Source organism: Platalea leucorodia (genome assembly GCF_965183815.1).
Source record: "Platalea leucorodia genome assembly, chromosome: 16".
Taxonomy (NCBI): Eukaryota; Metazoa; Chordata; class Aves; order Pelecaniformes; family Threskiornithidae; genus Platalea; species Platalea leucorodia.
The window spans coordinates 7,050,631-7,077,168 of record NC_138838.1 but is presented as its reverse complement, the minus strand read 5'-3'; the positions used below and the strand labels follow the sequence as shown (position 1 = coordinate 7,077,168).

General features: G+C 50.0%; 1 protein-coding gene across 3 annotated transcripts in view; it reads left to right on the top strand.

Moving 5' to 3' along the window:
• The window catches only part of SSH2 (slingshot protein phosphatase 2), a 104,074-nt gene extending 78,026 nt beyond the window's left edge, over window positions 1-26,048 (top strand). For 2 of the 3 annotated variants that reach the window (XM_082328425.1, XM_082328426.1), the window contains 10 exons: window positions 1,856-1,924; window positions 2,708-2,773; window positions 3,954-4,148; window positions 5,808-5,901; window positions 6,029-6,157; window positions 9,011-9,057; window positions 10,541-10,687; window positions 13,028-13,228; window positions 17,541-18,384; window positions 19,675-26,048. In XM_082328425.1, the coding sequence (XP_082184551.1) occupies window positions 1,856-1,924; window positions 2,708-2,773; window positions 3,954-4,148; window positions 5,808-5,901; window positions 6,029-6,157; window positions 9,011-9,057; window positions 10,541-10,687; window positions 13,028-13,228; window positions 17,541-18,384; window positions 19,675-21,657 (3,775 nt within the window). In that variant the 3' untranslated portion in view covers window positions 21,658-26,048. The remainder of the gene's footprint in view (window positions 1-1,855; window positions 1,925-2,707; window positions 2,774-3,953; window positions 4,149-5,807; window positions 5,902-6,028; window positions 6,158-9,010; window positions 9,058-10,540; window positions 10,688-13,027; window positions 13,229-17,540; window positions 18,385-19,674) is intronic. The other variant, XR_014229980.1, reaches the window with a different exon arrangement.
• Window positions 26,049-26,538: the final 490 nt, after the last annotated feature.

Below are 26,538 nucleotides of genomic sequence, written 5' to 3'. Positions count from 1 at the left end.
GATGCAGCACCCGCAGCAGCTTCACAGGCAGAAGCTTCAAGTTTAGAAAGGGACACTAGGCACATTGGAGAGGGCATGGAGGCACATGGCTCTTTTAAAGGGTTGTAAGTCTTGGCCTATGCAGGGAAAGAAAAACCTGGATATGCAAACCATTTTGGAAGGTTTCATACACATGCTTAGTTCTAGCACAACTGCTTAGTTCTAGCACAACTGCTACAGGAATGAGTCTTGCTGCTGACCCTACTCGGTAGAAATTACTTTCAGGTAGTTAGCAGGATCACCAGAAAATCTTTTTGAACTGTTTGGCTAATAAATGGCCTTCCAAACAGCCTGCTGATCACAACAGCCACCACGCTTACTTTCAAGTGGCTTGATTTGGATGCGTAGCTCAAGTGATGCCTGCTAAAAAGGGGGACCAGCTTGATGCTGCCACTGGCTCCTGGCTCCCTTCTTGTGCATGTGTGCACAGCTGTAGCTCAGAGATGCTCTTGCGGTAGGGTAAGAATAACTTGCCCTTGCACAGGTTGGTGTGAGGTTGGAGCTTGCTATTGGCTGTGGTATACCAGCACAGCCACCTTTGATAACTGAGAGCTCACTGGTATTTAGTCTCTAATAACATAGCAGGGTCATTTTAGCTTTCTGCTAGAGTTACTCAGGTTCTGGATGGTCAGTCTGATACACCCTCCCCTAGCCCACTTGGTATTTATAACTCAATGTAGACTTGTTGCTATGGTCTCTGATAAGCGCTTGCTGAACAGTATCACTAAAAATACCCTGGCCACCTTGGGAAGCCTTTTAAAAACACATCTTTCCATGAGCTCATCTCATGTTGTCAACAGAAATAGCTGCGTGCCGCAGTGTCTCCTTGTGCTGGGCACCGGTCGCTCCGAGGCGTGTGTGTTTACAGGGCTTCATGTCTGCTGACCCTCTGAAGCCTCGAGTCTCGCTCTCTTCCCCCACTTCTCACGAGCTGCAGAGACTGACGGGGGTGTTAGGGCTGGTGGAAATTTGAGCGCGGTTAGTGCAAAGTATAAGAACAGGAGGCAGTTGAATCCGATTCTTCTTCAAGATGCTGCTTTGATTATGGACCGATTTTACAGCTTTGAGATTCAGCTTTTTTATTTGACAACCTGGTGCAGGTTGTGTTGGGGTTCCCCCACCCCTGCCTTTTTTCCATTGCTTGACTTCTGCTTTTAACTTGGCTTTTTGCTTAGCCTTACAGAAAGCAGGTGACTGTGAGGGCAAAGAGGTCAAAGCAGCAGCGAGAGGAGTGGGATTGCCAAAAGGTGTCTGTCTCCGCTGGCTGTTTTGCTCATCCTTGAGGTGTGGGAGGGAGAAGAAGGGGCAGGAGTCAACAACGGGTGATAGGCTGTGATTGCTAACCTACCGTGCTGCCAGTCACCCTGCTATTACACTAAACTGATCCAAGTTCCCAGCAGCTGTGGCTGAGGGACAAACAAGAAAACAAAGCTGTGGATTGCAAAATCAGAGCTAGAACCAAACCACTTGAGCCCGAGAGGGACTGATCTGTAAAGAAAGCCTTGAGCTCACTGAAGACTGTGAGCCCCCTCTGACCTCGCTCACAAAGCTTGCTGCTTCTGAATCCTGTTTGCTCTTCTCCTGGGCGTAAGTTAACCCTTTAAGCTTGCTTGAAAGAGTATTGCTGTACCCTGTATCTGGTTAATGATCCTTGCCAGACACCTGTAGAACAACACCGGCTCTGTTTGTCCCTGAAGCAACACTGAGGTTTTTCATTTTCTTCTAATGAGTGCAAACATCTGCAACAGTTGCTGTGAAATTAGAATAACAGCGTGGTGCTGTAGTAGATGAGCTGACCTTCTCTTTCTTATTACAGTAGCACTTGTACAATGGGCTTGGTGCTGCCGTTGTGGAGTGACACCTTGATCCACCTGGATGGGGATGGGTGAGTGTCTTTTGTATGTTCTAGGTCAATAGCAGAGGGTCTCCCTGTGTTAGCTTACAGCATGGTATATGGAGAAGGATTCAAATGATTGCAGAGCCCTAACAGGTCCAACAGACCTCCTGCTGTTGACCTGTGTCGGGTTAGTAGGCTCAAGGCCCTAAATCACAGTGGTTGTGGCAGGGAACACCAATAATTGACTTATCTGTGAATAAACACACACTGAGACGGTGGCTCGTGTGTGCGTGTTTAAGCTGGAGTAAAGGAGCTTTTACTGGTGAGTGGGTGTGTAGTGAAAGCTCCTTAAAGGGATCCTATTATGTGTTCCTCCATCACGCTTGCAGCAGGCAGCGTTCGGCTGAACATAAAATAAGAATGATGTTTCTCTGCCAAATGGACACCTGACTTGCAGACTCCTGTTTGTGCCAGTTACAAAGGCTGTCCAGCGCAGCGCGTGGAATGACTTTTCTTTCCTTGGTAGCTGCCCCAGGATCACTTTAGCTGGACTCTGTTGCTCCCAGCTGTGGCACTGAATTTGTGTTGCCAAGGTAAACAGCACAGCCCAGCACTGTCCCACTGTCGTAGTTTTGTTCCCGAACAGCAGCTGCTTTAAAAAGTTATCTTAGAGCTTTTAGCGTGCTATTTTGATCTATTCACTAGCTGAACTCAGCAGTGTATGCGTAGGGCTACTCCTTTGCTGTTCTAACGTGCTACAAACTATCCGTTATTAACTGAAAAGTTGCTTTTGGGACACATTTTTTACTGTGCCTTTCTTCCTCTCTCCAGAGGGTTCAGCGTATCGACAGATAACAGGGTTCATATATTCAAGCCAGTGTCTGTACAGGCAATGTGGTAAGTACTTACGGTAATCTGTCCCAGTGATCCTTTTTCCAAGGTGTTCTGGCTGCTTGAGCTTTTAAAAAGCAGGTGCTGCTTTGCATTATTGGTGTCTTGAGACCTACTCGAGCAGCCAGAAGTCTCCTTTCAGAGACAGGGAAGGAAGTTTGATACCAAAGAAAAAAACCGTGCAAGTGCTGCTATACAGCAGTGAGTTTATAATACTGCTGCAGCCGCACCTTCGTCTCAGCTGGGGGCAGGAAGGAATAGGGTAATTTTCCTTGCAAAGGGCTGCTGCTTTGAATCTCTCCAAAGCAGAATTGCTTTGAGCACGTGTTTGAAATACTTTTTTTTTTTTTTAATTTGTCATAAATAAGGAAATACACACTGTGCATATTTTAGGAGTCTCTGTCTCCAGTGTGACATGTTCATTGTGATAGTGAGAAAGAAAGAGAAGCTGCCTGCATTTTTCTTTCCTTTTAAGGTGGCTCATGTAAGAATGTAGTGGCCATGAAAGTATTTCTGGCTCAAGCTTCTTTGCATTGCAGAAATACATCACCTGTCAGGGTGTCATGCTACTGTGTCACCCCAGTGATTTTGACCTGCATCCTTCTGATCCCAGTCAAAGATTTAAAACAAGCTAAAAATAGGAGAGGGGGATTTGTTTCCCAGCAGCAGCTGAAGAAACTTCTGACATCCCTCGTGCAGTGAGAGAGGGCAGACACCTAAACACCTCAGTGAAGACAAGTCCGAAGCCCTTGGTTGTGCAGTTCTCCATGTCTTATTCCTGGGTGTCCCTGCCCTGTACACAGGGGAGCTGATGGCACAGTAGGAGCTGTCAAAGCACCCTGTCTTGGACAAGAACTCCGTGCATCTTATTTATGGCTTAGGTAGTTGTAGGAGTTTTTGGAGCCAGAGACAGAGGTGCCTCTGCCCTCTGAATTGTGGGCACCTTCACTGCTATCCAGGCTTGTCTTGGCATACTTCAGTTAAGACGTGCAAGCTCTTGCAACGTGTGGTTATCCACACCCTTGCAGGACAACCTCCTGCTCGGTGCCAGGGGCTGTTGCACATAGCACTGGGGTTTGTACCAACCGATAGGACGTGAGCAGCATCCTGCGTTTGGCTGCTGCTTTGTGCTCGATACCAGCCTGGGGAAGAAATTCTAATCCCACAAGTATTTTTCCCTTTCTAGGTCTGCTTTGCAGAGTTTACATAAGGCTTGTGAGGTGGCACGGAGCAACAATTACTACCCAGGGAGCCTCTTCCTCACGTGGGTCAGTTACTATGAAAGCCATATCAACTCCGACCAGTCGTCAGTCAACGAGTGGAATGCCATGCAAGATGTCCAGTCCCACCGTCCCGACTCGCCCGCCCTCTTCACAGATGTGTAAGTTGGTCTGGCTCTGCTGAGCCAAAGTGTTTGGCTGTCAAGTACTGCAGTCTCCAAATGAGGAGACAGTTTCCACAAGAGATTGCTCTTACTTAGGTATTAATGAGGAGAGGTTTCCTGTTCCAGGTAATAAGCAGATCCCTGGTTAGGTAAACACCAGCACTGGAAGTTTAGCCCTCTTGGGGCTCCCTTTCTCTGTACTTTGCTCTTATGCTGGCATGTATCTGAGCACGTGTTTAGAGTAACATGGTCTTTTTTTCCTTACTCGGTTCATTTTGCTGTAAAGTGAAGTGTTTATGTACGGACTTCTGAGACTGTGAGCTCAGAAGCATCCTCGTAGGCGTCCATCTGATAGACCAAAGAAGGGTGACAAAGAGCAATGCAGTTTTTCATTGTTCTGAGGAGCTCTGCAAGTGTGGAACAGGGCAGTGTATAGGTCCCAAGCTGTCTCCAGCTAAATGCTTGGATGTCTGGTGATACATGGTCCAAAACAGTGGCTGTGGTAGATAGGTAGACACTTTGGCAAGGCAAAATTTATAGACTGTATCAACGTTCAAGGTTTACAACCCCTGTAATTAGTAGTTGCTGATGGTACTGATACCATATAACCTCGAAGGTAGTCTGTGTCCAGATGTGATGCCAGGTGTGAGGGCTTAGTTGCCCGGTTTGTAGTAGAAGAAATGGCTTCACTAGCCCCAGCTGCTTTCCCAGTATAATAGTGCCATTGGTTGATTTATGGTCTCGGGTATTTCCTGTTGCTGGAGGTCAGTGAGTGAATAATAATGCTAAGCAGTTGTTCAGCTGTGAACAAGTCTTCACACTTGATTGTTTTTTAATGTACAAGGAGGGTGGCTGAAAAGTTTTGGCAGGCTGTCAGATTAATATTCTCTTGTAGCTTTTCATATATAAATTTTATGTAACCCACCCTTTCCCTGGTGGCAGCAGTTGAATGGTTTCCTGGGGACACCTAGACAGCATTCTCTCGATTGAGTCCTGAAATAATGGGTGAGGTTAAAAGGACCGGGAACTTCCATGATTTTTATTTGTGAACCACCAGTTGGACACTTGTAAGGCAGAGAAGCGTCTGTGCAGTCGCCATCCTGGCAGCCTTCCAGCGAAACGGAAAGGTGGTGCGAGATGTTACTGCTGGGTCCCTTATAAAGATGATGGGTGAGACAGCTCTGTGCTGCTTCTCTGTTGCAACTTCCCCTGGTGTTAGTCAGGCTATTTTTGCAGCTGGTGATAAGGCCTCTGGCAGCAGAGGCTGGAGGAATGCACAGAGGCTTAGCTGCCCTCATCTCTCCATGTAAGGAGCTTTGGAGCTGTTACCTTTCCAGGAAAGGTAGGGGGAGGCTTAGATATTGCTCCAGAGAGTATAATGCAGCCTTCCCAATTTAAATTTTACCAAATACCAGAGGTTCTCTGGATGACTACAACGGATTAGGAGCATTCAGTTGGTCTCTTTCATATACAACTGGGAATCTAAACTGGGCTTTGCAGTCACCTGAATTCCCTCCAGCTGAGGATGTGCTTGGGGGAAGTAGTGCGAGTATCTGAGACTCTGCAGAGTATCCAGTCTATACAACACCTGTTTAAAAAGTGCCATAAGTCCAGTTTGTTTCCCCTCCCAGTGACTCCGTTGCTTTCTTCTGACAGCCCAACTGAGCGGGAACGCACGGAACGGCTAATTAAGACCAAGTTAAGGGAGATCATGATGCAGAAAGATTTGGAGAACATCACTTCGAAAGAGGTGAGTGGTGAGGGAGCAGCACTGGAAGTGCTGTTGTGCAAACTGGAGGGCTCTGTACTTTACGCTGTGAAGAAAAGCTAGAACAAAAACTTCACGTGGCTTCCTTGTGTTCCTCCTCCCCACCCAGATACGCACCGAGCTGGAGATGCAGATGGTGTGTAACCTGCGGGAGTTCAAAGAGTTCATTGACAATGAAATGATAGTGATCCTTGGCCAGATGGACAGCCCCACACAGATATTTGATCATGTCTTTTTGGTAAGTCTAACAGTGAATTCAAGAGTAAATACACCTAACACTTCTCACTATGTCTTGGTTGACACAGGGTCCTCTGGAGGAACTTAAAGGAACTCTGAAGGAGAGATTAGCTGATCCTGGGGTCACATACTCTTAAGCAAGACACTAGAGCAGCCTGGCTTCTTGGCTGTACTAAACTTTGCCATACAACACCAGCCAAGCTGTAGGCCCTGTCACTAGAGGATGGAAGGGAAAAAAGTCTTAATTCTAACTACTTTTCAGGCTGTTTCCATTGATGTAAGACCAGTTTTGTAGCTTTAACTGTCCAGGGTACCCACATGCCAAGTTCTTGGAGTATATGTGTGTTTGGGAAGGGCATAACTACAGCAAAGAGGGAGGGGAGCTGTTGGGGAGAGCTGTGTAACATTCGGATGGAATGACACTCTTGTAACATGGAAAGCTCTGAGTTCATGTGATCCAGGAGGAACAGAGGAGCTTAACAAAGAATCCTGGAGATAAGTCACTTAAGGAAACATAAACATTTCGCCTTTTAATGTTTTGCTTGCTTAGTTGCCTTCCATTGCTGCTGGGGCCTGTCTTAATTACTGCACCTCCTTCTGGTGATTCAGCGCTCCGCTGGATTTCCCAGCCCTGAAGCAACGGACGCAGGTTTGGTTGGGCTGTCTAGCCTATGAGGTTGGCTCAACTTTAAACAAAGCCATTCCTCTTGGACCAGCTGGTCTTTCCAAGTGGAGAGGGCCTCTCCCAGCCTCCTGAAGCTTAGTGCCGTGGCTCAGAAGGGATGGTGTGTGTTCATGTGAGCGTTCCTGAGAAATTGTGGTGGAGTAGAGCCACGAAACTTAAAGTACCTCCGACGTAATGGATTTTTTTTTTGCAGACTGTGTCCTCTGAAGAGAGAGACCTGTTACAGGCTTATAATGCTAGTCAAAAGGAGTACAGGTGGTTTGGTCCGCTGCGGGGCTTGAGTCTTGGCTCTGAGTGCGGGTAATGAGAGCAAGACCTTTAAAATAAGGCTTGCAGGCAGCACCAGGAGAAGAGCTGTGGTTTAATGTGTGGAATAGAAGTATTTGCAAAGCAGCTCTCTGTGGTGAGGAGTAGTGCTGCTGGGGCTGGGCACCAGCTTAATTCAGGAGCGTATATACTGCAAGGCAAAGTCGTACAGTGAAGTCTCTGGAAGGCATGGAGCTGTTTCCTTCCAGGTGGAGGCAAGAGCCCTGTGGGATCCCACTCAGGGAGTGCTAAAATAACTAAGCAGGAAATAAGAGACCTTGGTGATTGTGGATGAAAGGACAGGAGAAAAGGCTTTCACCACTGCAGCATTGGTCTCCATACCTGTGGAAGCTGGTGGTTCCTAGGCCTGAATTAAATTATTCTTCCTTGGCCAGAAAGAGACAACATGAAGCTAAGTCAGGGGGGCTAAGGTAAATACAGCAGGGATCAAAATATGTTTGTTGGCAGATACTGAATAGCAAGAGCCCGCATAGTCCTTCAGATCGTGCACAGCTCTGGACTTTGCTGGGATTGACCTGATCTGTGGCTGAAGGCAATGGATTCTGTTGAAATCTGGGCTACCGTGGCATGTAACGTTTGCCCCTTTATTCTGGTTGAAATTCAGAGTCCCATCTGTGCTGAACCCTTGAATGGTGTCCTCGTTATGATGATTTCTCTTAGAAAGTAGTTCAGTTTGGGAAGAATCAGCCGCTTTTTCTTTGTTGTATTCCTGAATTGTCAAGACAAGACAACAGACTTGTCCCCGGTAGCTACCAGAATAGTAACGCAGCCCTTTCCTGTGCGTGTACCTCTAGACGCAGGCTGTGAGCGCTCAGGGCTTTTCTGCAAGCGCTGTCATGGGCGCAAGTGCGTGCCTGTGAGTCAGAGCTCTTGGAGCTCCCCCATCTCAGACATGGGGTGCCCATGCACGCTTTCTGGGGCATGCAGCAACCCATCCTCTGCGTGGACACTGCTTTGTCTGCAAGACTGGGAGGTTCTCGCTCTCAGGCTGACTGGGTTTGCAGGCAGGCAATGGGCATGCTCCAAGGGCCGGCTCGCCCTGGCTATGCCTCTCCTGGCCCTGGGGCGATGTGGAAGCCTGTGCCACGGGAGCAGCCAGGAGCAGTGCTGTTCTGCTGGTAATGGTAGTACTGCCTGGGTCCCTCTTGCTTACTCCTTCATCTGAATCATCTTCCTATGTAGGAGCTATTTTAGGGCAGGGAAGCAGATAGCTTGTGCACCTTAATTTTTGAAGGAAGGTTTTGAATGGTTTTGTCCTCAGGGTTTGTGCTCAAGCAGGAACCAAGCAGCTTGGAGGCCCTGTGTGTGCTGCAGAGAAGAGGGTTAGCTAGCCAGGGTTAAATGTGTGTGTTTCTCAGCTCACACAGGCTTTGAACGTGGGGAAAAGAGGTGTAACCCAAGTGAGGTTACAGTGTTGCTGCCTTTGATGTGTGAGATGGGTGTTTCATCTATAAAGAGCACCTGGATGGTTTTTAAATGCAGGCAGTCTCTCTTCTGCGGGGTAGAGCTGGCAGAAGCCTCCAGGGAAAGGGTGGAGTGGTCTCATCTTTGCTGAGGTGGTTTTGTCAGCGGTTTGCAGGAAGTGCCAGCGTATGGTGCTGGCTCCTGCTTTGCAGAGCTGCATGTTGTTTCAGAATACATCTGGTTAATGGGGCGAGATAAGGTGCTGAACATCAGCCCTGTTACTACTCTTGTGTGTACCCCTTTACTCAAACCCTGCTCTCCAACACTTCGCTGGCCGGCTTCCTCCTCCAGTTCACTGGTCACAATCCCTCCCTCCATCGGCTGTCTGGCCATGCCTTCCTTCTGGCTGATGTGTCCCTACGCATGTTTTCCCTGCAGGGCTCGGAATGGAATGCCTCCAATTTGGAAGACTTGCAGAACAGAGGGTAAGTAGCTTCAGGCCATTAGCTTAAAAGCAAGAGCCTGGCCTCAACACTTGCCTACGCAACAAACTCTGCTCCATACCTTCTGTGTAACCTGAGTCTTACTAAAGGGTTTGCAGATCTGAACAAGCTCTTGCTTCCTCCAAACTCCGCGTCCCACAAACAGGCACCCTAAAGTAAAAGAATTTTGTTCCCTGACCTTGACTGACATCCCCTTGGCAAACAAAGGAAGGCAGCAATCTCATACCTATAAGTAGCAAAAAGCTACAATTATTTAGCTGGATGCTGCGTAGTTGGCTCTGTGCCCTCTGCTCCAGCCCGTTGTTCTGGACTGAGGTCTCATGATTACAGAGGCCCTTTGGAGTCTGGACCTCCGGACTACAGCAGGAAGGAAAATACGTAAAAAGAACTTTTGTTGCTTTGAGTGGGTCCCAGTAGGAAGGAAAGTCCTGTAGCTCTCGGGCTTAGCAGTGATGGGTTCCTCTGTCTCCTGCCCTTTCTACCTTTCAGGCTTAAGCTTAGAGTGTCCTTTCTCTAGGCCAGGTAGATCTAAGCACCAAGATTTTGCAATTAAATCATTATTTATGGGTTTGGCTTATTCGTGCCAATCCAGTGGAAAAAAACTAATCACTCTGCTGAATTGAATTGATAGCATACTTCTGTACCTCAGAGAATCAGCCTGGCAAAATTGACTCTCCTCATGCAGCTCAGGGTCTGCTGCAGCTGCCTTGAGTCAGACACGTCCCGCTTGACTGCCAGCGATCTCATACCTGCTAGGGAAAAGGGATGTCACTCCCTCGTGGTGCTCTTGTTCTGCCTGATATCCCAGCATGAGTGCAGTTCATAAGCATCTTATGAGTAACCCTCAGGGCTAAAAATACTGGATGTAGTGTACATAAATACCATATGCTTTCTCTAGCAGTTTCCTTTCCAGAAAATTTAGGGATAACAAATAAATCCTCCCCAGTGGCTCATTGTCTGTTACATCTCTCTGTAGTTATTTTATGCGTTTGTTTAACTATGGTGTTGCTCGCGAGCTTATGCCTTCAATCTTCCTGTGTTGTTGATGCAGCAGGAGGAGAGATTCACAAAGGGGCTTTGAGAAAGTGTCCAAACGCTAATTGAACGGTCTGTGCAGGAGCTCCTGTGACACCAGTGTTGTTAACGCTTGGAATAGAGAGATGGTGGGCAAGCAGTGTGACCTGACAGACTGTAGAGAAAGTTTCTATCCTGTATGGATGGAAGTCCTTTTATCAGAGGCTGGGCTCTAAATTGCTCAGCAAAACCTTTTGTCTGTGTTAGCTGCTGCTTCCTTGTATTAAGGAAGGTTTCCAAGAAGGTACGTTCAAGGCTGCAACTTCAAATGCTTTGAGTTTCGCCACTTGCAAAACAAGGGGGAGGCTGTTGTGTAGCAGCTGTGATAGATCTCTGAACTTGCTGTGTTGTGCACGCTCTGCATTTTTATCTGCTGTCTGTTTCCATCCAGGGTGCGGTATATTTTGAATGTGACTCGAGAAATAGATAACTTCTTCCCTGGGCTCTTCGAATACCATAATATTCGGGTATACGATGAAGAAGCAACAGATCTTCTGGCTTATTGGAATGACACTTACAAATTCATCTCCAAGGCAAAGTAAGTCTTTTCAGAACAGAACAAACACATTTAGAAGATGTATACTAAGCATTTTATATTTTCCTACTGATTTTCTTAACTGCTTTTCCTCCTTGCCTACCTAGGATCAAAGCATTTTCATTATGTAGTTTCTGTCTAAGTGTTAAGGGTTGCCTTCCATAAATTTTCATTCTCGCAGGTGCTTGTACAAGGAGCAGGTAAGACTAGCGAGGGGTTTCTGCCCAGTTCCAGTCCAGGCAAACAGTGGAGGAGATCATTCCTGTACTAGAGAGCTGACAGTTTGCCTGCTGCTTCGGAAATGCAGTGGATCTGCAGAGGTGCTGGTGGGAGGAAAGGGCAGTAACGAATCGAGCAGGGCTTAACAAAAGAAAGAAGCAAAACCTTGTAAGCCAAACACAAACATAAGCTGTTCCCTGTGATATGAGGTTGTACGATGAAGCCCACAGTCTGGAAGTGATTTCTTGTCGTGAATGCTCCAGAGCAAACTCTTCCCTTTAACAGGAGTAAATGCTTGTGTAGGGCTCTGAGCTGTCACTTACAGTGAGTAATCTGATAGCAGATGCTGAACGTAGGGCCTTTTTACTGCAAAGAACTGCATCCCAGTTATATGAGCTGTCTGCAGTTAATTCAGCAGCCTTCTTAAGGGAAAACTGGTCAGAAAGCAGATTGGCATGTGTTGCCTTTAAAAGTATTATTTCCATTATAGAAGTCTCTCATCTCTTAACCGTAGCTGGTGCTTGCAATTTCTCATAGCCTTTAACAGCTGACTTGTTTGAGTATGGCTCAAGACTTATTTTAAGACAGTTTCTTTAAAAGACATCATTGTATTCCCTTAAGTATTGATTATGAATCGTTGTCATCCTCAGAAGTATTCTCCTGCCCAGAATATTTTTCATTGGGGTTTAAACAATTGGGCCTCAGTACTGTGGATGAGGTGATGTAAGTTAATAATCTTCCATATTGGGGCAATTACTGTACCTCCTTCTTTGCCCTGTCTGCTTGTTATGTTTGGATTTTTTTTTTTTAATCACCAAAAGCACTGCAATGTTTTAACTAATTTGATTTGCAAAGATGAGAAAGTCTTAGAGCAGTCTAAAGGCTGCTATAGCCCAGTCTAACCCAGGCAGTGCAGACATCTCTAGAGTGTCTGGGGAGCGGGGATGCAGGTACAGGCTCAGACAGCTGCGAGCAGATGAGGTCTGAGCTTGTCAAGGCACATGACTGTGTGTGCTCTGTGGCCTCCTGGTTTGTCCTGTGGGAACTTCACATGGCTGGCAATCCAGAAAACCTAACACTTAAAGGAGAAAATTAAAGGTGCCAAACCCAAGTTCTTTCAGCCTGCTCTGTGCCAATGGTGCCCAGTGCACAGAGTTCACAGGGAAGGTCCGTAGCCTTCCTCCTGGTATTTCACAGTAGGAAAATGGTTTTTTATTCCTTGGAGCAGAGTGCTGGCTGCCCTTTTCAGCCTCTATACCAGGCTCACCAAGCAGAGTAGCTGCTCGTTGCACTCAAAGGCACCGTTTGCTTTGAAAAACGAATTAAAGCTGAAGGATATTCCATCTGATTGCAGCAGGGTGCTGCACTGCCTCCAGCCATGAGGAGGTCATCTTTTCCACTCGCTTGCATTTGGACAGGTACTGAGGTGAAGGACTGTTATAAACAGAGCAGGGGGGGATGAGCTTTCTACCTACAGACAGTCCTAAGAAATGGTGGCATCAAGAACAATCTGCCAGGTTGGTCCACGAGGCTTTTGGCTGGGTTTGCACCTACCAGTGTCTCGAGAGATGTGGATGGGGAGCTAGGTGGGGTTTCAAACACCTGACCGAAGCAATGTTTGTCTTGTTCGGCAATAATATGCCATCAAAAGTTTGCAGTAGAAGAACATCACTGTGCTAGGGGCTGCCCTGAACTGCTCAGTATCTTCCAGGGATGTGTTTCTAAACTGTGACGCCACGTTTATGTTATAGATGTCCTTTTTATTTGGAATACTGCTTGATACCAGTCGGCCATTTGGGCTGAGTTATAGGATGCCATATTAGTCTTTAGCAGTCTTCATAAATCTCTGCAAACAACCAATGTTTGTCCACTTCGCGATAAAAGCTTCAGAAGAGCTGTTGTAACAAAATCTGTAAGAATATTAAGACTTTGTTCTTCCCTTTCTTTGTGTGTCTTGCTCCAGTTTGTAAATTGGATTATCAGATCACATCCCAGACTTCAACTACGGCCGCAGTGTTGAAAATGTGTTTAATAATGCTCTGGTAAAGAAGTTGCTATTTTCTTAAGCTTCTCAGAGGCCATGTTTTCTATTTAATGATCCTCTTTGTCTTTCTCCCGCTTCAGGAAAAATGGTTCTAAGTGCCTGGTGCACTGCAAGATGGGAGTGAGCCGCTCAGCATCCACAGTGATTGCCTACGCCATGAAGGAGTACGGCTGGAACCTGGACAGGGCTTACGACTACGTGAAGGAACGGCGCACTGTCACCAAGCCCAACCCCAGCTTTATGCGGCAGCTGGAGGAATATCAAGGGATCCTGCTGGCCAGGTGAGTGGAAGGAATGAACCAGATTACCCATGTTAAGGTATAACACTTAAATGATTGACTCCATTATTTTAATTAGAACTTCCATCACTGCATTATGTAAGCTCATGATTGTCTTGGGAAAGATAGCACTCTGTTTTCATGGGTTATCTCAGCTGAGCCTGGGAAAATGGGTGTAATAAAGAGCTTTTAGGAGGCCGTTTGGCTTCTAGGATGGCTGTTTTTTGGAGAGTAGCATCCCATGAACTGCCATCCGAATGCAGCGTTCAGAGCTGTGCAGACTCCAGCAGAGATAAATGATGTCCCTATTGCTTGTAATGTCGCTTGGCAGGGAACTCGCTTTGTCTCCATCTCAGCCTTACAGTTCCCTGTTGAACATGCCCCTCCTCAGCAGCTGGTCTGGTTTTATTTAGATCCCTTCGGTAAGTGTTGGTGTTAGGGGAGGGGACAGGATGTTCTGTGCATTGCAACAGTGGTGTTTATTCCTGCATGGAGTCCTGAGGCTGCTCTGGAGCTGGGCCTGGGTATGGGCGAGTGTGTTGCAATCCCAAGCCTATCACCTGACGAGCAAAAAGACATAAATATTGCACGTTTCTGAGAAATCCGCTTGTAAGATGTGTTAAGCAATGTCTTCACGTGATCAGCTGGAAGGAGGTAGTGATACTTTGTGTTTCACCAGATTACGGTATTTTGTTTAGGATCCTGGTGTGCTTTGCCAGGGAGCAGGTCTGAAGCAAGCAGAATTAGCCAACCTGAGCCTCCAGCCGCAGGAGGTGGCTCTTGGCTTGTTTTGACCAAAGTAATTATTTCACAGCTTCTTAGTGCCGTTGAAAGGTGCCTGCCTTATGCTGCTCTTTACAGTAACTCAGGTACTCATGTGCTCTCTTTAGGGCACACTTTTCACTTCTGTCCTCTGCTTGGTTTTGTCCCTTTGGGTCTGTGCTATCCACTTGTGAAGATCTCCCTTCCCTTTTTCTGTGCTAATGACTTACCATTCCTCCTTTGCTCTCCACCTGCTCCCAGCAGTCTGGCTATCTCTGCTGCTGGGCCAGGGCTGGTTTCATGATTTTTACACCAAATCCCTGATGTAAACTTGTTTTGTCACTGAAGTGTGCTTCCTCTTTCCCTCTCTGCTCAGATGAGCAACCTGAGGGCTCCTCCCAGCTGATTCCCTGATCGGGTGTACCCATGGGACCTTTGTCCTCCACCTCTTCCCATGCCTGCTTTGCTCTCCCCTTCCCCCCTAAATGTTGACTGCCATAGTGACCCTCTTTCTCTCTGAAGAACCAGCCAAGTAATATCAAGTCTCGGGATAGATCACAGAGGAATAGATATTTTAAGAAATTGTGTTCTTCTGAACTGAAATCCTTCGAGACAGGCACCGCACCTGCCTTTGGTGCCTCGTGTGACACCAAATGTGCTGCTGGCACCAGTTAATAAAGGTCAGTGCTTAACTCTGAGCTAGAGGTGACCTGACCAATGTGGTGTGCTATATAGCATTGGGCAGACTGGGAAATTAGATCTCACTGGGGTAGACTGGATGGAGGAAAAGAAGCTTTTCAGATGGGAAAAGCATGCCAGCGTCCTTTGTAACAGGTTGGTGAACACCTGTGAGGAGCCCTGGGCTGGTAGCAGCTGGTATATCACATCTTCCAGCCCTCAGCCCTGCAGTTGGTGTAGGTCATCTGTCCATCTGGTAGTTGGTGGCACACCTGCAAAGCCACCCTGTACAAACATTTTGGTTAAGGGTATTTATTTTTCCTGTCTTCCAGTAATTTATTTTTCAGGAGGTAAATCTTTCTTGCTGCCATCGTTTATATGGTGTGTGGCTCCCCTCCCACTTAAGCACACCACTGCTCCTGACCTACTCTGCAAGTCCCCGTACAATGGCACGAACAGGATTACTCATGAGGCTTTAAAAAATGCAAGAGCAGTGCATTACATCTGTGTGTGTGTAGGACTAAAAAGCCTGCAGTAAGCGAAGCCTCACTGAAGCAAGGAACAGCCTCCCTGTGCTGCAGAAATGGTCCCTCTTTATGCGGTACCTTTCTCAGCTCCAGACTATTTTTTTTCTCCTCTTTCTTTGTGTTATTTAGCTTTGCCCTCTGGCCTCTGGCTGCCTTGTTTATTGCTGTGGTATTCCAGGACAGGTAAAAAAAAAAAAAAAAAAAAAAACCAAAAACAAAAAAACACCAGATTCCCGCTCATGTGACTGCTCCAATTTCAGAGGGAAGGTGAGGGCAGCCATGTGTTCGCACTATCTAGTTACGGTTTTGTGTTGGGGTTATAGCAACTGGGGTATGTTTTCCAGCTGTAAAATGAAAACACCCTGCCTGCGTTTAGTCACAACAACAAGCATGTTTTGCTCTTTGGGACTGTCATCCTTCCTGGGGTTAGTTAAACTGTCCCCTCCCTCTGATGATAGACACAGAAAGGCTGAGCCAGCCCTGTTTCTTTTATTAGTTATGTTTAAGTTACAGGAAAACAGTGTTTGGGATCGCCTGTGTCTTCTGCAACTTGTGAATCAACAGCAGTAGTTTTATAGCGGAGCCTGGAGAGCTGGCTGCAGCGTGGTGGGAGGTGGGGGGGGCTCCTGGTCCAAGGCTGGTGTGGACACGAGCTGGCCAGCCCTGGTGCTGCCCCCGGACCTTGTGCCATGCCTGGCACACCGAACGCCTGGGCTGCTGTGGGCTGTTTTCTCCGGCACCGGGAATGCTGCCCAGGAGGGTCAAGAGGTGGCTCTGGGCTCTAGGAAGGGACCCCGGTTCCTGTTCTTTGACCCTGCTTCTAGCACCTCTTGCAGGCTGTAAGACTGGAGGAAGTGTGAAGTCAAAAATTAATAAATACACCTCTCCCAGTGGTTGTTGACATCTGTTTTGATTCTCAGATCAAGGCTGTGCTAGGCAAGTTCGGTTTGTTCACGCGCAAGGGTAATTTTGACTTTCAAAATCAGATGTGCAGCAGTGCTGGGTTTGAGCACTGAGGCACCAGGGTGGGAAGTGCCCTCAGAAAGCAGCACCAGCTTCTCCCCAGGTTACGTGAGCAGAGACACAGGAGATGTTTGGCATCCCATACAGAGCCTCAGCAGCAACCTGCCTCACAGACAAGCCTGGTTCTGCTGCCAGTGTCAAACTTTGCTCCAAAACCCATTAGAGACAGAGCACATGCACCCCAGAGCAATGCCTTTGGCCTCTAGTCTGGACCCTCCTCTCCTCTGAAAGGACCTGATTCTGCCCTGTGTCATACATGAAGGTTGTAGCTGATTATGGGGTTAGAAAGCTATATCCATGATGGATTATTTTCCTTAGCTGTTGGGCACCCAGAACTAAGCTGGTCCATTGTAATTAGTTCAATAGCACGTGTTAGTTAAGTTACTGCAGCCAATGGATGTGTCTGGGAGCGCCCGCTCACACTAGCAGGGGACTGGAGAGGTTTTGCAAGGTCTCCTGCAGATCCAAGGACCTTTCTGTGGTATCTGCTCTCCTCCTAGGGGCAAACGGTGGAAGCACAGCCCTGTGGCCGTGGTCACTCAGCAAAGCCCTTGCAGACATGGCTAGCTGGTGTGGTTTCACTGCGAGAAGTTGCCTCCTTTGCTCTCTGTAAGGCCGGGGGCACGGGCTGGGTTTTTTGGCAGGTGGAGATAAGGAAGGTGGTGCAATGTCTCTGGCAGTTGTTTGGCCTTGTGACTGCTCAGACCTTCCTAAAGGGGCTTTCCAAGAGCTGGAGAACTCTTGAGCTTCCTTCCTGTGAAAGGCAGGTGGTGTTTTGGGCTGCTTGTTGACTGTTGAGGATGTTGTCTGTGTTTTACCCACATCCACTCACCCCACCCCATCGGTTACCAGAGCCCAGTTACTGATCACTGAGGCTATGCAAAGAAGGAGCCACAAGGGAAATGGGATTTCATTCGGTGTCCACCATCCACTCACGTCCAGGACTAGGGACCCTGACTCTTCTGGCCATTGCTCACCTGCTAGCAAATGGAAAAGTACTTGCTGGCTGAGAAAGGGCCAAATTCTGTGGTTGGTTAAACACTGCATTTGTTGAGCAGAGTGATAAAATACTGCTGGGGAATACGTGTGTGTGGAGCAGAGCAGTGCAGTGGGATTTAGCTGCTGGAAAGTGGCTTGTTATTGGATCAACTTCTCCAGCAGCAGGCTTGGCCCTGAACTGTTTAGGTGAAGCTGCAGTTGTGGTCAATGACTCCAGTATTTGGCATGGTTTTTCATGTGGGTTGCATCCTCTTACAATGAGGTGGGTCTGGCCCTGGTATGTGAAAACACTACTCAATGTTTTCATTTGCTTTTCTTCCCCACAGCAAACAGCGACATAATAAACTGTGGCGCTCGCACTCAGACAGTGACCTCTCGGACCATCACGAGCCCATCTGCAAGTCCGGGCTGGAGCTGAACAAGAAGGAGATCACCACCTCAGCCGACCAGATCTCAGAGGCCAAGACCAACGACAACCAGCAGCCAATGTCTCCCATCTACTCAGCCGAGCTAGACAGGGAGCAGCAGCTCCCAGAGGATGCAAACATGATCGAGGAGATGTGTGTGAAAGAGAGAAGGATCCACCTAGAGTTTACATGCCGAGACTTGCATGCTGAGCAGATGGAGGACAAGCTAAACCTGAACAATATCAATGGCTGTACAGCAGGATGTTGTGTAGACTCTGTCCCCCCTGATAACTGCCACGCTTCTGAGGCCTTAATGCAACTCCAGCACCCCTTGGAAATAACAGAGTTTCCTGATTTGACAGTGGACGACCTAGAAAAAGATGCCCTTAAGCCTGATATGAACGTGCACTTGGTTCCCATGGAAGAATTCACTTCGTCCTTAAAAGACTTCACCCAATCCCCAAACCAAAATTCCCCGAGTCTCCAACAGAATCCCCAGCCCGAAGTGAGAGACCTCAGTACAGACAGGATTGATTTCTTCAGTGCTTTGGAGAAATTTGTGGAGCTTTCCCAGGAGAGCCGGTCACGTACCTGCTCCCATTCCCGGATGGAGGAGCAAGGGAGTGGAAGGAACGGGGTTTCCAGGGTGCCTGTGCTAGAAGTGCCGCCTGCTGCGGACGGGGGTGCAGATGCCCGAAGGAACAGCTCTGGAAACTCTCCTCAGGCATCGGATGACTCTTCCACAGATGAAGAACAACAGAAGGTTAAAATAACTTGCTCGTTTTTTTAGGAACTGCTGCTCGAACCTATCTGCGGGTAGTTGTCTTGCTGTGAGGTTGCTGTGGGCAGGGGATTTTCTAGTCCTGGCTTTCACTGAACAGGGTCGCCGTTAGGGGAGGGATTGCTAGATGCTTCCCCTTTTCTTCATTTTTAGATATTTGCCCTTTTCTGCACTTCTTCCTTAAACATCTGTTTGCTGGCAGTGACAGGGCACTGGCTGAGTCAACCTTAACCTGACCTGCTGTGCTGTTCTCACGAGAAATTTATTTTTGAGTTTTGCATCAGGAGAGCAGATAGGTGGGACTTGACCCACTAATGCAGCTGAACCCTGAACAGCCAAGGCCAGCCAGCATCCTGAACCTGCACGGATATTTATCTGACTTGAGAAATCCACCAAAGAATGGGACAAAACTGGCACCGTTCCCTGGTTGGGAAGCACCAGTATTGGGATAGTAAATCAAGATGTAGAGTTTCCACTGCTGGAGGAAGAGAATGAGCCTGTCCAGGCCTGGGGTGTTGGGATCAGGCATGTCATGGCTCACTTCTCTCCTGGGTAGAGAGATATTCCTGACAAAATTTAGTAACCTCTGAATTGAGGTACCTTTCTCTTATAATTGCTTTCCACCCTTCTGGGCTCTCACAGGGATTGATGATGTCTGGGGCCATCGTTTTCTGGGAGCCTCTCTTATTTAACTTCCACGCTGCATTGCTTGAATCTTTTCCATCTCCATGTGAGGCAATAAGGCTCTTCCAAATATAATAGGCCAACGCTCTCTCCAGTGATTTGGCAGGAAGAGCGTCTGTGCGGATAGGGGAGCCTCTCTGGCCATTTTCCTCTGGGAAACCAGAGCGTTTCAGCACTCGGTCATTCTTTATGCTGTACTTCTGTTCACTCCCATACATGAGCAGAATCTTTCACATTTTCAGTTCAAAACTGCACTTTTAGCAGCGTTAGGATTTTTTTTGTTAACTGGACTTCAGTTAAAAAAAAAAAAAAAAGGCCAAATTTCCCTTGGAATCCATGGCAATTAAATAAAAGTTCTTAAATCTCAGTCTAGGTGCAAATCCAGCGTGGAATGTGTTAAGTGCAGTCCCAGAGACAATAACACTTCTACGTTAGTGATCGTGGCACTTGTAATCTATCCACACAGACTAGCACATGTGCTTTTTGTTCCTTTGGGGGCATGCACTTCCATTTCCTTTAAGCCGTTGTTGTTTGCTCTGTGTCAGCACAGCTGATCCACTTTGTAATTTTCCTGTTTCTGTGTTGCAGGAGGTCTCTGAGCTGCCTAGTGCAGGCCATCTCACGAGATCCCACTCAGAAAATGCCATTTCTGTGAAGGAAATTATCACAGAGATCGAGTCAATCAACCAGGGAGCAGGACCTGCCCAGCAGAAGGAGGGTTCAGCCAACCTCACCCAGACACCAAAGAGGAACACGGTGCACGACCTGCCAGTGGAGGCGATTTGGGCATCGGAAAGGGTGGAACAGAGCGAAGGAGCCTGTGCTGGACACCAGGAAAAGGAGAAGGATCCTCTGCAAGCTGAGCAAGAAGCTGTCCCCTCCCTGCAGCCATCTTCTGGTAAATCAGACCTGGAGGAAAGCAGCCCTGGGGGGGAGCAACAGGAGCCTCGTGGCTCCATCAACCCTGAGCCCAAGTGGTGCCCCGGCTCCGTCCGGCGAGCCACCCTGGAGTTCGAGGAGCGCTTGAGACAGGAGCAAGAGCACCAGCACGCACCCCCGGTCTGCATCTTACCGACCCGCAAGAACTCCAGGAACGACTCTCCTGCTGCCGAGCTCCTGCTGCGGGGAAAGAACGAGGAGCCACCCCTGGAGCTGGCTCCGGAGGGTGACAAGGCACGAGGAGGCACTGAGGAGCTGCTGCCGCCTCCTGGGGCAGAGCTGCCTGCAGGCAGACACCTGCCTGCACCCCTCACCTCCTCTGCACAGGACTCCCTGCCTGCAGAGCCCAGCCCAGGGCAGGAGGGAACGGCACAAGAATGCAGGACAGTGGTCTCATTTGATGGGACGGAGGAGCTATCCCTGCCCTCCCTCCTCCCAAAGAGAATTGAAATCATCGAATACACTCCCACAGTCAAGTCTGCAGAGCGCCCCGACGCAAGCTGTGAGCAGGGCGGGCTGGCCACAGCCATCCCGTCTTTAGATGAAAACTTGAACCCTTCGTTGTGCTCGGAGAAGGCACCGACCTGTCTCAGAGCTCTGACGCTGGTAAATCTTTCACTGCCAGAGCATGCGGTACACAAGCAGGCCACCTTCGCTGTGGGCAGCCCCAGCGAGGAAGGTGGTGGGTTATCTCTTCACCTCGGTGCTGCTTCCCCCTCTGCCCAGGTGACCTCTACGCCTTCAGCCAGCCTAGATCGCTCTTCTTACCCCTACGTCATTCACCTGGAAGGCGTCACTGAGCAGAGCACGGGTACAGACGATGAGCCGGTCACGCCGTGTGGCATTGAGGGAGACACGACTCTCCCGTTCAGGGACAGCCCCAAGCCTCTGGGCAGGGCAGGTGCCGGCACCTCGAGGCAGCTGAGTGGCGAGGACTTCACCAGCCAACACACTGAAAACATGGACCTTCTGGACATCTCTTTCCTGTGCTACGGCCTTTCCCACAGCTCCAGCAGCCACAGCATGGAGGAGTGCAGCAACAGCCCCGGGCTGGTCAAGCAGCGAGCAAAGGAAATGGAGGCGTGGATCCGGCACGCGGGGCTCACCACACCCTCCCACATGAAACGCTCGGCATCCTTGGCCAAACTGGACTGCCTGGACCTCTCCAAGGACTTATCCGAGAGGGAGTCGGCCTCTTCCGATGCCAACCCGGTGCTTCTCACCTGTGTTGCCCTTGGTCGAAGTTTTCGTGGGGGGAGGTTGGAGAGGGGCTCAGAAGGTGTGTGCGGAAAGCATCGCCTTTCCTCCCCGGAGCCTGCTAAGCATTTTGTGGAACAGCTCAGAACAGCCGAGTGCATTGCCCAGAGCAAGCTGGTGGAGAGGCCGCTAGCTCAGTACGCCAAAGAGTGCAGCTCCAGCCAGCAAAGTTTGTTTTCCAGCGCGGATCCGACGTGGACTAGCTCCGAGGAGGGTCCTCGGCTGCTCCAGGTGCAGGTCCTGGACTCCTTGTCTCCGGCTCGAGGTCTGGCTGTCGCACCCCGGCAGCAGCACGGGAGAACTCACCCTCTGAGGAGGCTCAAAAAGACCAATGATAAAAAGCGGACAACCAATCCCCTCTACAATACTATGTGATCCTGAGCCCTCGGCTGTGATTTCTTACTGAGAACCCGTGGTGTTGTGTTCACGCAAGGGGCAGGTGTAATATAAGGAACATGCACTTTATTGGTTAATTTTATATATATTGTCATTTTACTGTTCCTGGCGCATGTAGGTGTGGGTTGGTTCTTCTGTGTGTGATTCTGACTGCAGGACTGTTTGGGTTTTTTAAGTTTTTTAACTCCGATAACCTCAGATGTTCTTGTTTGTTTGTTTGTTTTAAAAGAACACCATTATCATGCGAAAATTCATGTTGGGTTGCTTCAGCAAGGTGGAGTTTTGCTTAGAACCAGGTCCTAGTTCCTAACTTGAATTTTCCCCATGCCTCAAAATGGTGCTGGGCAGTTGTTGGGGTGAGAGCCCCCATCAGTGTTGAAGGCTGTGCCAAGGTCCCTTTGTGTTTGGCCTTTTCTTTTATTTCTGCAAACTGGAACTCCACGATGCTGGCAGATCACTCACAAAGCTGCTTCAGGACAAACCCCCTGGGCTCAGTTCGGCTGGTGCATCCCCAAAAGGAGCACGCAAGGGTAAATCCTCCCGACGGATGGGTGCTGGAAACCCTGGGTGGCCTGGCACTGAGGTCAGCGCTCGCCTCCTGGTGTGGGTCATGCAGGTCCCCCCCATTTTGTGGTGAGGTGGAGCAGAGCTCCTCCACGAGCTGCCAAGCTCACCCCTCCTCAGCTCCAGACCAGTGGGTGAGAGGAGGAGATCCCCCAAAGCCAGAGTGTTCTTTTAAAACAAACGCCTCATTAGGGTTTTAACCCTCCCATTACTTGAATACTGCTGTGGGCCTTCCAAGTTCATGGCCATATCATCTGTCCTCTGCCCTCCTGCTGCCTCCCCTCCGCCCGAAAGCTGCTCTTGTCTCGTGCTGCCTGAGTTCTCCTCTCCGCTCTGCCGTGCTCACAGGCACTTCTGGTCGCTCCCAAACCTAGAGGCCGTTGTAATTGTTACACGATGTATTGCCCCCACCGAATGCAAAGCTTTGTCCTCTCTGCTGTCACTCCTAACACTCGACCCGGAGGGAAGATCTTTTCTGGAAGGTTTTTTTGTTTTCTTTTCCCCCCCCCCCCCCTAAATTGTATATATGATATTTATATAGAATTCTTTTGTTGCTGTTTCTATGGTTTTTTGTTTTTTTTTTTTTTTAAAAAAGGGCAAGACTGCATTCTGTAAACTGGAAAACAAAACCACCTTACTCAAACTCAGTGCTGTTCATTGTAATCTGCACAGAAATGGGAGTGGATTTGACATTGTAAGCTGTCTTCCCTTTCCAAAAGTGAGCCTCGATGCCAGCCTTTGCCAAATGTGTCCCTTCTTCTCCAGTCCTGCGTGAACCCCCGTTACCCCCCTGCGGGAGGGGGACTGCCTATCTGCCCGTCTCCCTCCTGCTTGAAGCTGGGTTTCAGAAGTGCCGGTCGGACGTGGAAAGCCATTCTGCAGGTTGTTGCTTCCCCGGAGAACCTGCGTTTGAAGGGTCTGCTCCAAATTTCAGCAAATTAATTTTACAGTTCCCAAGCAGTTTGGCTAAATCAAAGCTCCTCATTTCCAGCTGTGCATATCAGCAAATTGTACATGTGCTGTAGGAGCAGAGAGAAAGGCACTTGGCGGTTGCAGGAGAGCTCTGGGTCCTGTCTGCAGTCCCGTGGCAGGTCTGTGGCAGAAGAGCGTGTCTGAGCTGGTGCTTGGCTCTGGCCCAGACCTGCCCTCCGGGGAGGAGCGAAGCGCAGAGAAGATGCAGAATGGCTCCAGCTGCTGAAAGCCCAGCACGGAGAGGATGCGGTGTGGGAGGAGCAGCAGACAAGGCCATGCCTAGAAAGCAGCGCTGATGCTGCAGAGCCTTGCTCGTCTTGAGCCGGAGAGGAGCGCATGGCACCGGAACGCTGTGGAGTATTGGGAAAGCAGCATGCATCTGCCCTGGGGAAGGGGTGTCCGTAACCTCCCAGCTTTCCAGCAGCAGAGGATAGCCTAGCAGTTTGTAAGGTAATCCCACCTTGCTGCCCTCCTGTAGCTCCCAGGGATCCTCCCGCGCTGCCTTGCAAAGCCTGCACGCCCGCAGCCCGGGCACGGAGCCGTGAGCGTGTCTGTTCTTCTCCAGCAGCAACATGCGCTTCGTCCCTCCCCTTCCGAGAAGCTTGAGCTCTGCCGGGGGGGGTTGTCACCCGTGCTGGCTGCAGGCTGGAGCGCAGCCCGAAGTAGCCCAGCAGGGCCCTGTCTTGGGTCAAATAGCACATCATCCCAGGCCATTTCGGTCACTAGAAGTCACCCAAGTCCCTGGCCCAGAAGGCCAGATACTTCTTTGGGACGCTGAAAGACATTTGGCTTCTCCTAGCCAGCTCCAGCTGGCTTCGGAGCTGGGCAGGCAGTGGGGAAAGGCCAAGTGGCTCGTGTTGTCTTGTGAAGGGCAATTTCGGTCCTTGCCTCCCCCACCATTCCTGACCCCAAGGACATGTCTGTCTGCCCCTCCGCCGGCGGAAGGGACGGGATGCCACCAAGCGTGCCCTGGCTTGGAAGGGAGCATGCTTGGCTGGCAGCATGTCCTGGTGACAAGGATCTGCTTGGGAGGGGAAAGCCCTGGGTATAATCTGTTCCCTGGAGAAGGGAGGAGGAGGAGGAACGGGATTGCATTTCTTTGCCCAGCTTGATCTCAGGAGAAATGCCCTATTGCAAGGCTCTTCCATGCAGACCACAAATGCTGCTTCCTTCCAATACTCCGCTGCTATCTGGGTGCTTTGGCTGGGGAGAGCAGTGAAGGGGCAAAGGCCCTTCCAGGGAGGTGCTTTGCTGTCCCCTTGTTCTCAGCTCTGGCCCAACACAACTGGTTTTTCTCTGGGAAGCCTGTGGACAGGCGGAGGGAGTTGGGGAAGGTGGTTCTCTTGCAGAGTTATGAAGGCCTTGGAGGTCTGGAGGCTCTGACCTGGATGGCAGAAAGGGGAAGGGGCTGGCGGGGCACGTTGCATGCAGCTCTCTGGGGACCTTGGGTCCTCCTTGGCCAGTGTCTGGGCAATGAAGCCACCAAGCCCCTGGCATCAGAGGTCTCTGCCTGCGGACGGTTGTCCTTTCTCCATGCTGGTGGCGCATGGGTGGGTGGTGGCTCGGGTGGCTCGCTCCTGGTCCCTGTGGCCACCACACGAGAGCTTCTTGTGACCCACCAAGCACCATGGGCAGCAGCACCTCCAGAGCACTCGGCAGCTGACAAGCCTCACTGATAGAGGGGTTTTAGGAGAAATGTGTTGTTTTAAGGGCATTTTTGTACAAAGCAACTGTTCTTTTGGTCTCTTGCAAAGCCCTCTCAGAGGATGCTTTATTGTTTACATTGACTCCTGTACAATATCTCAGCCATCACCTCCCCTCTTGCCCGCCCGATCTCCGGCTGTACTGTAACGTGTGAGCCTTGCACAAATGGATAGCGTGTGCGTGAAACTGGTTTTTACACTGCGTTCTGTTGCACTCGATGGTGTGTGTGCGTGTGTGTGCGGTCTGCTTGAGAAGTTGTGACCTGTACAAATCTCTCCCCTTTCGGCCCTTTCCCAGGGGCACGGTCCCAGCGGGTGGCGGGGGGGTCAGGAGGTGACGCCGCTTCTGGCTTACTTGGATGTTGAACAGGGCAAGGATTAGCTCCGTGTCCCTCTGCCAGCAAAGGCCCGGTGGAAAGTATCCCACCCCAGCTCCGGCTGCTCTGGGGACCTCCTGGGAGGAGCGAGATGCTGGGAATCGGTATGGGCACCAGGGCATGGCACCTGCCCAGGGGCTCCGAGAGCCCCGCGGCTCTCCCGGCCCAGCAGCAGGAGGAAGCCGTACCCGCTGCAGGTCTCCTGCTCCCGTCGCGGTGCGTCCTGCCTTAATCTGGTCCTAGCTCCACGCAACCCCCTCGCTTCTCCCTAAGGGAGGGACCCCCTTGCTGGCGTGGGGCAGAGGTGGGCGCTGGCCTGGCGCAGGAGGGCTCCAGGCTGGGCAGAGGGCCCTCGGTCGCCCTCCGGCAGTGCTGCCAGAGGTGCTAACAGCCCGCCCGTGCTGCAGACATCTCTGTTGGCACAAAAGCAGGTGCCAGTGCCTTTTATTTTCCTGTATGGAGATGTGACGTCCGTGTGCTGGTTTGTAGGGATCGCCCCGGGGCTGGGCAGTCCGGCCACGCTGCGTGCTGGGCCATGAGCCCTTGGGGACAGCTGGCGGTGGAGTTGGAAACCGGGGAGGGGAGCGCTTCTGTCTGCCCCTCCTGGATCTTCCTCGGTGGCTGGGATCGTCCCCTTTCCCCCTAAAGACTTTATGACCGATGTGCTCAGCTGTTTTTAAATGTGAACTTGTGCACTGATGTGCAGATTCAATGTTCTTGTTACCGAATGAATAAAGTTTTATTTTGAAGATGACACGGGCGTGTGCTGCCTCCTGTTTGGGATCGGGGCTGTGGGTGATGGGTGATCTGTGCTGCTGTCGGAGCACGGGGCCGCAGCGGGGGTCTGAGGAGCCAGAGCGGGGTTGTTCACTCGTGTCCCCTGCCAGAAGCGTAGATGGACCCATCCCGTCCCAAGTGACCTGCGCAGGGGCCGAGGAGCCGTGCGCCCAAGCAGATGCTCTCCCAGCTCCTGCTGCAGTTGTAGGGGAGATGCCAGGGGTTGTGTATGCAAAACTTGGGATGCTGCGGGTGCCCTCGCTGCACTGCTGCAGGCAGAGGAGCTGCGGGGAGGGTCCTGGGGTTTAAGCTCCAAGGGGGATGCGAGGTTTTAGCTGGACCCTGGACCAGACCCACCGCGGCCAACCAAGGAGCTGAGCGGAATCCAAGCACCGAATAACGGCAGCGCAAGTGGATCTCTGCGTTGGGAAACAGCCCGTCTCGGGTGAGTTGGTTTTGCTCCATCA